General features: G+C 39.5%; 1 protein-coding gene across 5 annotated transcripts in view; it reads right to left on the bottom strand.

Moving 5' to 3' along the window:
• Positions 1 to 496: 496 nt before the first annotated feature.
• The window catches only part of LOC148025121 (uncharacterized), a 39,439-nt gene continuing 25,598 nt past the window's right edge, over positions 497 to 14,337 (bottom strand). The window contains exons 2-5 of one of the 5 annotated variants that reach the window (XR_015693404.1): positions 11,940 to 12,005; positions 1,167 to 1,292; positions 890 to 1,080; positions 497 to 775 (exon numbers count right to left, since the gene is read on the bottom strand). Coding sequence is in view for 4 of the 5 variants with exons in the window: in XM_087694835.1 (XP_087550961.1) it covers positions 1,027 to 1,080; positions 1,167 to 1,292; positions 11,940 to 12,005 (246 nt within the window). In the remaining variant the exon portion in view is untranslated. Of the gene's footprint in view, positions 1,081 to 1,164; positions 1,293 to 7,218; positions 7,244 to 7,999; positions 8,080 to 11,939; positions 12,006 to 14,337 lie in introns of those variants that run through there. The other 4 variants (XM_087694835.1, XM_087694836.1, XM_087694838.1 and 1 more) reach the window with 4 other exon arrangements.

The raw sequence follows: 14,337 nt of genomic DNA, 5'->3' as shown, positions 1-14,337 counted from the left end.
ACTAATGGACATATATGAGAGAGAGAGAGAGAGAGAGGTCTAATGTAAATATTTACTACTTAATTCAATTATATTCACGAAAAAAAAGAGAACCAGAGTTGAATGCATGGTGACTAGATGATCTTGAGTTCAATTCCTACATTTGCATGGTCATTTATTATAAAAATTTTAAAAAAGGAGATTTGAACCCATGTCTAAGGATTGATAAAACAATTTCTTTACCACTAGAGAGAGAGAGAGAGAGAGAGAGAGAGAGTTTTTTACGAAAAAAAAAGAAGAGAGAGAGAGTTTCTCTAATAACCACACGCTTTTTAGATTTGAATCTAATTTGAATATAGTTTGCCCTTGTACAATTCCTTGTTATAGATCATGATTACTTTTTAGGTTTGCGGAGTCTAAACACCTTTGCACAATCAAAATTATAGTAATTCCATAAAGTCCACCCCAATGGCCAAACCCCCCAAATTTGAAATAAAAAGATGTATGGCATAGAGTCTAAGAAATAATAACATAGTACTGTGCTGGACCTTTAAAAAAAACTACATTATAGAAAATTCCAAATGTAGAGAATAATATTGTGCTACAATGAAAGTATAAGCTAGCAACAGAGGTATAAGCTACTGTTTTGTTACCTAATTGTAGAGGTGATGGTAAAAGCTTCATACTAGAATTGGACTCTATGTAGTTTGAATTTCATCTAAATTTATACAACTGTCTGATTGCCTGAAGTGTGCTCTTGGAAGCTGTCCAACTCCTGGAAGTGTTTACCTTCAGCCTTCACACAAAAAGGATTTGTATCAAGATGTGATACACATTTTGAAATAGATACCCAGCCAAATGACTGACAGATGTAATGTAAACTTTGCGCATTAAGATGCACTGTAGCCACCTTCAGACAAGGTTAACGGTGATATGGCAGCTTAAACCTACAAGCCAATAATCCTCTTGTGAAAAGAGGGCCATACGCATGGCTCAAACAAGGGTTATACAACTTTGAGCATAGTCCTGATTCAAGGATGAGCACAGTCAATAACTGAAAGCCATTTTTACCTCTGGCTCTTCTTCCCATGAATGAGGTACCTGACCCAAAATTAAGCATGTTAGCAAACCTATCACAACCAAAAAAAGAAAACCAACAGACATGCTTCAGATTTCATCCATCCCACCTCATAAACAGGGCCAGTTATTCTGGAAGGCTTTTCTACTGTGGTCCCAGTTGCAAAATTGTGCAGGCGGGGATAAGGAATCTTATAGTGCCATGCATATTCATAGCGTACTTCTCCGTCCAAGATCTATCAACAAAACAGGCTTACTTTAGACTGTCAAGCAGTAAAGCCCCTATCTTAGAATCATTTAACCGCTTTCAAAAAACCATCCAAAGCATAAAAAGAAGAGGCATGCATAAGTAAAATGCTGTTGAATGTCAGTCCATGTTCATTTCGTTCATCACATTAGTCTGAACATTGCACTAACATTAACGACAGCATTAGATCTGAAGCCTTTTTTCCCTGTTAACAAAATTTGTTCGTATTTTGCTGTGCAGTTTTTCACGTGTTTGAAATGTTTTACAACAGTTTGCAAGCATGTCATATTTTGGGGAAAACAAGCCTTGGACGATATCAGATTTGTAAAAGGACTGCTATGGCTGGAATCCTGCAACTGAGGCACTTTTGTCTGTATCAAATCTCCAAGTTGGCCTCAACACAACTTTCAAGAAGGCCTTGCTTCCCAAGGTGCTTGGCAGAACCCTCTTAACAAAAGCCATACATTGAACTACATGGAAGTCATGGATTGGATGAGCCGAAAGCTATGCAGCCCAAAGATGATAGAAGCTGTTAGGAATCAAGAAAAGAACAAACAGAATAAGAAAACACTGAAGACCTGAAGAAGGCAAAGGATAATCAGCAAAGCCATGAAGAAGACTCATACAATACACTGTACAGCCCCTGCATGTGGTATAATGCATACCTGCAGTGAGGGCACCAGAAGTGAAGAAGAGTAAAAAAAAGGGATACATAATGAACTGAGTGGATAATCACCCAACTCACAGGAGGTCCTAAAAAGATACACAATTCAATGACCCTTGACTAGTGTGGCTAGTGTGATAAGTGTCTGGACCCAAAAATAAAGCAAATATGCCAAAAACATGGAGGACAGCAAAAATTGGACCAAACTGGACAGAGCTCCTAATGCTGAACTCCGAAATAGCACAAAGTAGGAAGAAGTGAAGGAAATGGAATAGCCTCCAAACGATGTTTGCCACAGTCCATCGTAGGACAATACAGATAGGCTCCAGCTCCCAATCCAAGATCCACTCTTGAGCATGATGATCCTAGACCTCAATGTATTTCATGCTAGTATGAAACATAGGGTTTGTAGATGTAGCTAGGCAGCTTTGATTGTCAAGTAGAAGAATTGTCATTGCAGCTGCTATCACCATATTCTTGATATGCCTAATTAGTCAAGGAAGCTTCTCAGAGAGTATACCTCTATGCATTTCTAGTACTTCTAATTTCATGATTGTTTATCAAGTTGAGCATGACATCCTTATGCATCCTTTCCATGTGTTGGGTGTGTATAACTAGAGGATCTTCTCATGCTAGAACCAATAGCCTTGGAATGGTTGCTCAAGAAAACAAAATCAAAACCCTAATCTCTACTGTAAATTAGGGTTTACAGCAGAGATTGACTAAAATCTCTTCCTTTGATGGTGGGACTATCCCAAAGCCCACAAGGTATGGAAGAGAGCCCCCAAGATGTTCTTTCATGGCGCAATAGAGACCCTGGTTGCAACTTGGAAAGCCATAGCTTGGGTCATAGATAGAGGCCCGACATGTGGATATGAGGATTTCTAGGGAAGGTACTCTTTTCTCACCATTGGAAAGCATTTGAGTAGGATCTCTACTCCAGTTTACAAGAAGGCACAGTGGACCCACAAACACCGTTATAGATGGGAATTGATTGCTAGTATTATTGCTTGATACATTTGGATTGCAAGGTGCAACCATGCTATAGACATTCAAGATGCCTCCCTTGTAGAGACTTTTTTGAGGATTTGTAAAGAGCTCATCCATCCTCTCTATGAGAGATAGTAGAGGATGTGAGGTGGCTCTAAGAGGATGAGGCAAGAAGAGATGCCTTCTTGTAGAACTGGACTTTGGCAGATAGCACATACACTTGATAATGAGGAGCCTAAATGTTTTGAGGATGCACAACAAAGTGTGCATTGGATGGCGGCAATGCAAGCTGAATTTGATTCTATCATAAAGAATCAAGCATGGAATTTAGTAACATTGCGTGTTGGAAAGAAAGCCATTGGTACAAAGTGGATCTGTAAACCGAAAAGAAATGCAGATGGATCCATTGACAAGAATAAAGCCACGCTTGTGGCCAAAGGCTATGCACAAAAGAAAGGCATTGACTATGAGGAGACATTTGCTCCTACGTCCCATATGACTACCATTCCGTCTATGGTTGCTTTGGCTGCCCATCATGGTTGGAATGTGCACCAGCTTGATAATAGGACCGCATTTTTACATGGGGAACTTCAAGAATAAGTGTATGTATAGCAGCCCATTGGTTTTGCAATTGAGGGATCCGAACACTTGGTATGCAAGCTGAAAAAGGGTTGTATGGTTTGAAGCAAGCTCCCCAAGCTTGGTATGCAAAAATTGATGCCTTTTTACTCAATTAAGGGTTCATTAATAACTCATCAGAGTCTACTCTTTATGTATGTAAAGAGGGGGGATCCTTGCTGATTATATGTCTTTATGCAAATAATCTACTGCTCACAGGGACACATACTGATTAGATTTCAGCATTCAAACAAAGTTTGCAGCAAACTTTTGAGATGTCAAGCTTAGGGCCTTTGCACTACTATTTAGGCATTTAGTTCATTCATGATGCTAGAGGTATTGGATTGTCATAGTCCAAATATATTGGTAGACTTCTTGAGAGGTTTGGCTTACAGGATTGCAAGCCAGTTTGCACACCATTGGAGACTGGACTCAAGCTATCCTTGCATGATGACAATGATTTGTTTGACATCCATATGTATGCTCTAGCAATTGAATGTCTCATTTATTTATGCAACACAAGGCCAATTATTCAGTTCGCAGTTTTAGCCCTGAGTAAATATATGCATAGCCTATGCATATCACATTGGCAAGCTATGAAGTGTGTTTTTAGTTACTTGTAGGATGGCTGAGATATTTGTTGGTTGATCTTGACGTATCTGTCATGGAGCCTACTTATTTATTTACTGACAGTCAGAGTGCCATAGTAGTGGCACGGAACCCAATGTTTCATGCATGCACAAAACACATAGAGATCCACTAACACTTTGTCAAAGAGAGGCTACATGCAAGAGATATTGGCCTTGTTTACTATCCTACCTCTAGTAATGTGGCAAACATCTTCACCAAAGCTCCTCCTCATGACAAATTTGAAGCATTCCACAATGCTTTAAATTTAATCTCCTTGGGTGGATGATCCTTGTATGTTGATCACTCTTCACTCCAGGGGGATTTGTTGGGTTTGACTCACACCTACGCTCATAGAGGAGTGTCGGTGATCCTTAGTAGGACCCTAGGGCATTTTTTAATCTCCTTATGAGAGGCTTTTTTCCCCACTTTTATTCTCCTATATTTTATGAGCTTATATTACACAGTTCAGACACTTATCGTGTTTTACACCTTTCGGGTGTGAATGCACATTAACAACCCTAAGGTTTAAGGGATGTTTTTTTGTACTTGCACATTACTCTTTGATTATTGCATTGGGATTTGTGTCTTCACAATCACACTTTCTTCACTATCAATTGTGTACTCTTAGTTGAGCTTTGATCTATCCTCTCTCTCTCTCTCACAAAGGCTATCGGTCACCCTTTTGGGTATTTGCAATGCATCCACCGTTTGTGTAAATTACCCACTCACCATGAGTTACCTTGGCAAAGAGCTACTAAAGGATATGCATGGTGGTGGCCGTACCCTTAGGGCCTAAGCTCGATTCCTCTAGGTTCTCCAAGATAAGTTAGGATAGTAAATCTTAAGGATAGTCTAGCTCATTCTCATCTAACACTTTAGTCTACTTGAGTTAGACCCATAGGCTAATTTTTGTTACACTCATCATGTTCCTATTGGTCATTTTGGTGTGCAGACACTATTTACCTTCATGTTGGGAAGGGTTTTTTCCCCATGCAATTGTCCCCTTCGACAAGGCTACTTTTGTACCTTAAAGATATACTACACTTCTCATTATTCAAGTGATAACGTTCCAACACACACATAGACTCTCTCATTCTCACTATTGTGTATCTATTGTATATAAGAGATTTGCACCCAAGCCAACAATGTACCAAAGCTGAAGCATCTACCTAGTCATCTAGGCAATGCGCTTTGCCCTACCTTTGCTGTATGCGTCAAAGTTCACAGTACTTTGCAGTCTTAACATCTTAGATGCAGCCCTATAAAATCATAGGATGGCATAAGAGAGAAGCAAGAGATAAGAGATAGAAAAGGTTAGGAACTCAACTGGTTCCTATGTTAGAAGTAGCAGCATTTCAACTTAGTACACATTGTCAGAGCATCTTTCTCTATCCTCAACTACAGACTTTGTCTCTCCTCAATGACAATTTTCTCCTGGAGGAAAAAATAGTTCTCTCTCCGTATTTCTCATGGTTCATTGCCACAACTCACAATCCTCAAATATCCTCTTGCCTTAATCTTACTTTTGGCACCTTAACTATTAATTTTGGCTACCTTGTCCAACATGTGGCCTGCCCCTGCTTATTTTTTGGTCCTACCAAAAACTTGAGACAACTTGATCAAATTTTTCGGATCACCCAAAAAACTTTTGAGATCTATATTGGCAATTTTCAACGTCCCAATCACAATCACACAGTTTATTCATCCATTCAAAGCTCCATCTAATGGTCATTGCTCCTTTTTTTTAATGTTTTTACATGCAAATACTCAAACAACAATAAAATTGAACCTGCCTTCCTTCTCAGATAGGGTGGTAAATAACCTAATTAAGCACTAATAACAACAAGCATAAAATTCCCATAAACTGAAAACACAAACACTGCAGCATTTTACAATTATTTTATTGTTTGTGCTGTAGACTGTAGTCGGCCTGTTTACTGCAGCCTGCCAGCATTTTACTATCCAACCTGCATTACTTTGTCATTTTCTTCAGCCTATTTATTGGTTGGCTTGCCCGGGGTCACACATCATTCGATTTTGGTGTGTGTAGGTGAGAAAGCTCTAGCGGATATATTCAACAGCCCATTGTACAGATCTGCTCCTGTCATTCAGCGTTCATTCACTGCAGATACTCAAGGGCAAAGCTGTCCAACAGCTGATGACTCTCATGGGAGTGGGCTGACGGAATAGTCAAAGAGGGCTATCCACCGGAGATGGATCCTAAGTGCTATAACCACCAGTTAGAGCTGAGATGATACTGAAAGTGGAAGGGCAGCAGGCTGAAAACCAAAATGCAGCAATCTTTGGGGCTAGAACTGGTAAACACAACAATGTAACTGCCAGAAGAGGGTAGCAACTGATCACTAACAGCAAGCAAGAGCTGGGCAGCAGCTGGAGGAGGGTGAGCTGATGCAAGGCAAACTGCAGGAATAGTAAACACAGGCAGCAAGGTAGCAATCAGGGCGACAAGCTCATGACATCAGCAATGTGCAGCAAAGCTTGGTATGAGGCACCAAGTGGCTAGCGGCAACTAGAATCAGGTTGCCTAATGCTGATGATGTTGGGGCAGCAGTTGCAAAGGTTGGACAGCCACTAGAAGGAGAGTTGATGGTTGAAATCCACAAGACAAGGGATGAAATGAATGGAGTGGGTAGAGTTTAGACTCCTATTTATAGATACGGATCCTCCCAAAATTAGGGTTTTGGTTTATGGGACACAGGAACTTTGGTAATCTTTGAGTTTTGGGGCTGTTTTAATGAGCTAAAGAAGATTCAATGTGTATTGTGTCTTTTTAAGCTTAACACCCCATCTCAAGCCCAAAATTGGAACTAGAAAGGGACTGCTCAGCCCTTAATACCCTGAGGCGTCCCACACCAAAGCACCCTGGGCATCAAGCCAAGGGTGCAGTTGGCTGCCTAGGGACCTACCAAGACTACAAAGGCGACGGTAATCTTACCTCAAGAGCCCAAAGGATCACCTTAGAGAGGCCAAGGCATCGGACAAAGGGTGCTCGTCAGCTGCTAGTAGCTTACCAGGACCTGCAAAAGCCATGAAACCACTTAGAACTTTCCTTTTTTTTGTTTTCTTTTTGGCTTTTTAGGAGTAATTGTGCCCATGGAGAAGTAAAGGGATGGTCAAATCTAACATCACAAAACAAAAGACTATCCTAACCATCTGTCCAATGTGTCGGTGATGAAGTAAAAAAATGGTGAAGATATATGGTGGTAAGAGAGCTGCCAATGGAAAGTTCGAGATCCACTAAGGGGGTGCTCTACACAATGAGATACATAAATAGATGTTGCATGATGAGAATGTGTATACAACAAAGTGCCACTTGGACAACATTCCTCATGGAGAAATAGTTCCCTTGCCCAAGCACAATTTTACAAAGATGATGATCATCATGGTAGAAACCCCCTCTCAATCATGGATATCAATGCTAAAGGAGAAGGATCTGATGTTGGTCCTTGTGTGGTGCTAAGAACCAAGAAGAAATTATGGAATATGATGATGAAGGTAACTAGACACCCCTTAACTAGAAGAGCCAAAGGAGAGTCAACCATTTAAGTACGTAGAATATGCATGTACTCGATCTTGGGAGAGGGCACTTGTGCTAACCAAGTGGTGAAGCCAAGCCCCAATCTCAATCTTGAGAGGGGGCACCATGCTAATCAAGGAACACCAAGATAACAATCCACCATACAAATGAATCGAATGGATGAAGAAAATAAACGTAACACTCCCAAACTAGAAAAGTAGGGGAAGAGTTAGCCACCAAGGTAGTTAGGATGTACCTGTACTCAATCTCGGGAGATGGCTCCAATGCTAACCAAGTGTCATAGGCATGCTTGAAACTCAACCTTGGGAGATGGCCCTTATGCCAAGCAAGAATGTAAAGGCACAAGCATCAAGGTTGCAATCCACTTTATATGAAAAAAAATAAACTAACAATTTTAAAAATGAAGTTAAATGATTAAAATACCATAACTGAAAGGCAAGAAAGATGAATGTCAAGATAAGAGAAAAAAGATGTCAGTGGAGAATTTGCGCTATCTTCTTGGGAAAGATCCCCTCTCAACATCCTTGGAGTACTACTACCACTACCAAAAGGGGATGAGGTTCCTTTGGAAATTAAAACCTAAATGTACATCAAAGACAATGTATGGTAGGTCTAAAGTAGGGCTCTAGATGGAAGAGAGAAAAATCAAAGTGGGAACTAATAGTGAGAGGGAAGGGTGGGAAATGTAAAGATGAATGTGAAGCACCAAACTCAAACTCAAATGAAACATAGAATGAAGGATTACCGTGTGGAACATCTCTCATCATAGAGTCCCTTGGAGTGACGTCCGCTCGACGACGCAATGCATGGTGCTCACCCATATATTCGTAAATTGTGAGAAACAATATGGACCAAGTAATGAATTTTTGAAAGGAAGAATTCACTCTTCTTAGGATTGACTTGTAGTCTATGCTTGTGAAGCTCTTAAAAAACAGTAGATAGATGTTTCTATGCTCTCCTTCATATCATGAAAATATTAGAATGTCATCAAAGAAAAGACACATGTGAACTTTGAGTGAGGTCTAAAAATTCTCTCCATCATTAAATATAATGTGACAGGTGCATTAATCAAACGAAATAGCATAACTAGAAACTCGTATAGTCCAAATGTTGTACAAAAAGTTGTCTTATCTTCTAATCCATACTTGTACCAAACTAGGTCTCCTAGATGACTTACAATCGATCCCTGCATAACTAAAGGAGTAGTATAGACATAATTAGACTCGCACAAAAATGGATTATATGGACCTACCACTAGGCTTGATTGTAAAAAATTTGAACTTTCAAATGTTTCCCACGTGGATGGTCTTTCCTCAACTAAGAGGTTATTAGTCTCATCAACAGAGTGCTCCAACTAAGAGGTTATTAGTCTCATCAACAGAGTGCTCCAACTAAGATGTACCTTGTGAAGGAATACAAGACAAAGAAGAGTTGGGCCTTTGTGAATTATCCCTAGAAGGAAGGTTAGTAGATGGAGCATTGTCCTCCAAATCAAGACCATGAGGCCTCAAAAAAGCCTCTATTGCACGAATAGTCTAAGAAAACATCAAAGGATCTAAAGAGGAGTGGTTTGAGCCATCGTGAATCAGTACGACCTATAGTATAATCAAGAACAAACCACGCAATCCATGATAGCCTAAGGTAAACTCCTTAGAAGAGCACAAAATCTAGATATATGCTAGGGCTTGCAAAATAAAACATTGAGTGTACAACCATGATTGAAACATAGAGAACTCAAATACAAACGTAAAAATACCAAAACACAAAAACAGAAATCGTGAAGAATGAGAACTTTGAAGTCAATGAATGGATGATATAAATAAAGGAAATAGTGTACAAGATGCTCAAGGGCAGAGCTGTCCAGTAGCTGATGACTCTTGTGGGAGCAAGCTGAGGGAGTAGTCGAAGAATGACATCCACCAAAGATAGATCCCAAGTGTTGTAACCACTAGTTAGAGCTAAGATTATGCTGAAAGTGGAAGGATAGTAGGTTGAAAACCAAAATGCAGGCAATCTCTAGGGCTAGAATTGGTAAATGCAGCAATGTAACTGCTAGAAGAGGATAGCAGCTGATCACTGACAACAAGCAAGAGCTGGGCAACAACTGGAGGAGGGTGAGCTGATGCAGGGTGGCCTGCACGAACAGTAAACACAAGCAGCAGTACAGCTATCAAGGTGACAGTCGCATCAGCAATATGCAGCAAACACTGCCTGGTACGAGGCACCAAGTGGCTGGCGGTAGCTAGAATCAGGTCGCTTAATGTTGATGATATTATGGCAGCAATTGCGAAGGCTGGACAACCACTAGAAGGAGAGCTAATGGCTAAAAACTACAAGACAAGGGATGCATTCAATGGAGTGGGCAGCCTCCTATTTATAGATGTGGATCCTCCCAAAATTAGGGTTTTGGTTTATGAGACACACAAACTTTGGTAATCTTTGAGTTTTGGGGCTGTTTTAATGAGCTAATGAAGATGTAATGTAAAATGCATCTTTTTTAGCTTAACATATTGGACTCAAAGTCTAACAAAGCGGCTAAACCCAAGGGTTTTCCCCAAGCATCTTCATTGTGGGAAGATCACTCATCCAGTGAAGAAGTGTTGGAAAAAGTATCCACATATACTTCCCAACCATTATGACGGAGTTGGTCTTTCTTTGCATTTATGAGGTGGAGGATTCTCCCATGCCTCGTCTTCCAAGAAGCCTTGGTTAGTAGATAGCAATGTGTCTAGTCACATGATATTTCAACAAGATAGGCTCCAAGATCTCCATCATGAGGAGTACTTCTTGATTGTAGATGACATTACATTTATGCCTATCCGTGGTGTGGACACCGTGCCATTCTTTCTTGACCACCAAGACTCATGCTCTATGGTGGAAGTCCTTCTATCTCCCCCATTCAAGCTTCCATCTTCCATATATATGATCCATTGTAATCCCTTGGGACACTCAACAGACTTTCAATGCTGCTTTCTTCAATGGCAATGTACCAAGGATTCTCTCCTTCAATTCAGGTGGCTATCTAGCTTCAAATGTGGTCCATGGCATTCAAGTTTCTTCTTCTACATCTTACTCTTCTCTAGTATTCCATATTCTTTGTCCTTCTAGCCCCTACCAACACCCACAATTAAAATATTGATATTTTGAACGCCTCTGTTTCTCATCCAACGACCCACTTGCAAGGGCGGCGCTCTACCAACTATGACAAGATGTCATTATTTATTGGACTTATGTTTTGGATTTAATTATTATTTTTATTCACTACATGATTTGATGAAACTCCTTTACTTTAGCAGGTGCTTGGCGAAGATGGGAGGCTCGTTCCCATGTTCAACCACTCGCCTTGTGACCTATTGCATGTGTATCTATCTAAACCAGTCAGATTATACTCATCCAATATATGGGGTTTGATGTGTTTTGCATTTTTTGTGTGAGAAGATTATTACTATGTGTCCATCTCCTAGATGTGAGCCTAAGCCTAAGACAAGGATGTTTGAAGCTCTAGCACTTAACATGACTATTAGCCTTTTCATCAACATGTGAAATGGAGGTACGTGAGTCCACTAGAGATCTATTTGTGACCTATTTGTGCTATCCAAATCTACCATTTTCATCCCAGCTGCCACATGGAACATCACTAGCATTTCTACCTTTTTAATAGGCAATCGGCAATATTTTCTTGAGCATTTTGGTCAAATTAATGCTTGAATCTTGGTGGTGATGGTTGATCAAAGACACAATCTATTTGCTCTACGTTGGCTGTCTATAAGTTTTAATACTTATCCACAATTAAATGACACAACATAGAGAAGGAAGAATATTGTTACTCTTGCGAAATGTATTATTCTAGACTAGGTTAGTGTTACTTGAGCTTCTTTTAATTTGTCCTTAAAGAACATAGTAAGTCTTCCATGTCAAGGACAATCCATTATCTGAAACTTCAAGAGATTCACGCACTTGTACCTACAACTACATGGTTACTATACTTTCATGTAGAAACATTTCGATAGCTTTGCTTCAATTAAAATACACATACACACAATGTCAATCAATATCAACTAGCTTAGGAACAATTGGAGCTTCTTGAAACAAAGATTCTAAGAAATGATATATTGGGCACTAGGGGGATAAGGTAGTTGTGTGACCTAGAAAGCAAATTTTATTGAATAGTATACCTTTTGTTCAATGGCTTGAGGGTTTGATAGATTTTGGTTCTCCCTAAACAAAGTACGACTCTCCTCCTATGAAAAGATATAGAGAAGTTACTAGAAAGTAATATTTAGAGGAAATTTAGGAAATGGACTACTACATCCATTAAATGGAAATACCAATGTCAAGTGAATTAGTAAACATATGGAGATGAAAGTGAACATGTGGCTCAAGCAAAAGCAACAACACTTAAGATCATTCATTTTTGAAACTAAGAAAACCTCCATATCTATAATTAAGTCTTTCAAATGACTTAAACAACCAAGAATACAAGCAATGATGCATAAAAATCATTTAGCTATTCACATCCTCAAACCCATTGCTATATGATGCCAACTCACAAACACCCATGCACATATAAGCATACATGTGGTTATACATCTATATCCATCCTTGATATGATGCATAAAATACAACCACCTACATCCTTTTCTAGAACATTACAAAGAAGTACCGATCCTAGCAAAATCAAGATTTATGTAAAGTTTTAAAAGTTCCCCATTGCCATACATGAAGCCATACTTTCACCAAGTGTGTTTCCTAAAATCCATTAGATGTTTTGGAACTCCCATGTCGCCTTCAATTGAAAGACAAGAATATGATACAAAAAGCACCACCTCTCTAGGGTATGAAGAGATGACTTATCCCCTAGTATCAAACATGCTAAGCCATGTGAAGCCCTATGATGCAAGAGCCAAGGTCCAAACTGACTAATGGATAGCCATGTTCCTATAGACATAAACAATAATCTAAATGTAATAAATCAACATGGCCATTGAGGACCCAATAGCGTGGAGATGGCATATACTTTGTAAAGGACTCCTAAGCTATAACAAGGTCACCTTTAGACGCACCCAAGTGAATATGATGCATTTAGTGTGCCAATGATGTTTTGGGCCAATATTTTGATAGGTTTTGAACAAAACTAACCATGGTCACCCTCTCATTCATGGAGTTGCATCAAAATGATACTTGAATCCTTGTTTTCATTGAATAATAGGACATTTTAACCACTAAGTCAATAAATGTTGTAAACAATAGAGCAAAATGTTAATAAGAACATGTGGGTAAATGTCACAGGGTCCTGAATTTTTAATTTAATGCTCTTGGGATAATTAAGTTGTACACATGTGAGATTAAATTAAAAGTGAGTCGTGGTAACAGACAACCCTAGCTTGGGTAGTGGGGGGATATTTGTAGAAGTTGTTCTAGATAGGCGCCAGACTCCAATGGTGGGTGCCTAGTGACACATCTTGGTCAAAGACATTAAGTATACCCTTGGGAATGACTTTTAGTGTCATGGGGTTTAGAAAATTAAAACACTTAATATCTTGGACTAAGGTTTGTGGAAGGTTTCAACACTTTTAGGTTTACAAAGATTTAGGAATTCAAAATTGGGGCTGGACAATGGCCAAAACTTGCACAAGGCCAAGTTTTTTTCATTGTACTGAATTATTATTGGCTCGAAATCGGCTGAGTTTCGCATGGGCAGGTTTGTAACTTGGTGTGCAGTCATGTTTAGAGCCATGCAAGGCTAGAGAGAGGGCATTTTGTGCAATATGAGATAGAGAGATCATCTGAACTATTGTTACAGCAACCTAATCTAATGGTGAATCTCAGGCATTAGACATCCAGAAAATCCTTCTAATGGAATCTGCAGCATTAGATGGCAAGAAAGTCCTAATTGACAATAGGTGATAGTAACTAAAGGCTTATCAATATAGCAAGTGATGCAAGCAACAATAACTTGAATAGCATTTAATGCTAGCAACATCATTTAATGTAAATTACTCTCTCCTCTATACCTGATGCATGTGCAATTTGGTGAAGCAAAGGGATGGTTCAAACCTCAAATTTGGACCTGCAGTGTTGCTGTTAGGATTTTTCTAATCCTAAGTCTACACCCAAAAAGGATAGGGACTGTTTTGGCTGCATTTACAGCAGCCCTTTCATGCTGTACTACATCTTCCACTGAATGAGGCAAACCATCATCATAACCCTGCTGTTCAGACACGGACTCCAAAGAAAGTGGCAAAAGATCTTCAAAGACATCACCAATGTCATGGGTGGCTGGCATCTCAAACTAATCATGTGAAAAGGCAGCATTTTCAGTAAATATAACATCCCTTCTACTGACAAAAACTTTCTTCGGGAAACCAGCCTTTCTTCTCCAAGAGGGTGGTGAACCCGATTAAGCACTCAATTACAACAATTAATAGCTGAGCATAAACTAAACTGCACAATTTACCTTAATAATCTTGGACATTGGACACCTTCTAGGCCCCAAAACTAGCGCCCCTTTCAGTATTTCTTTAACTTTGACTGCTAATGGAATGAGTACAAGCTGAGATTCCACAATCTCCT

The sequence above is a fragment of the Lygodium microphyllum genome, chromosome 15, assembly GCF_053477565.2.
Source record: "Lygodium microphyllum isolate KBCC chromosome 15, Lygodium_microphyllum_v1.1.10, whole genome shotgun sequence".
Taxonomy (NCBI): Eukaryota; Viridiplantae; Streptophyta; class Polypodiopsida; order Schizaeales; family Lygodiaceae; genus Lygodium; species Lygodium microphyllum.
The sequence above is the reverse complement of the archived record's forward strand: the minus strand, read 5'-3'. Positions and strand labels throughout refer to the sequence as shown.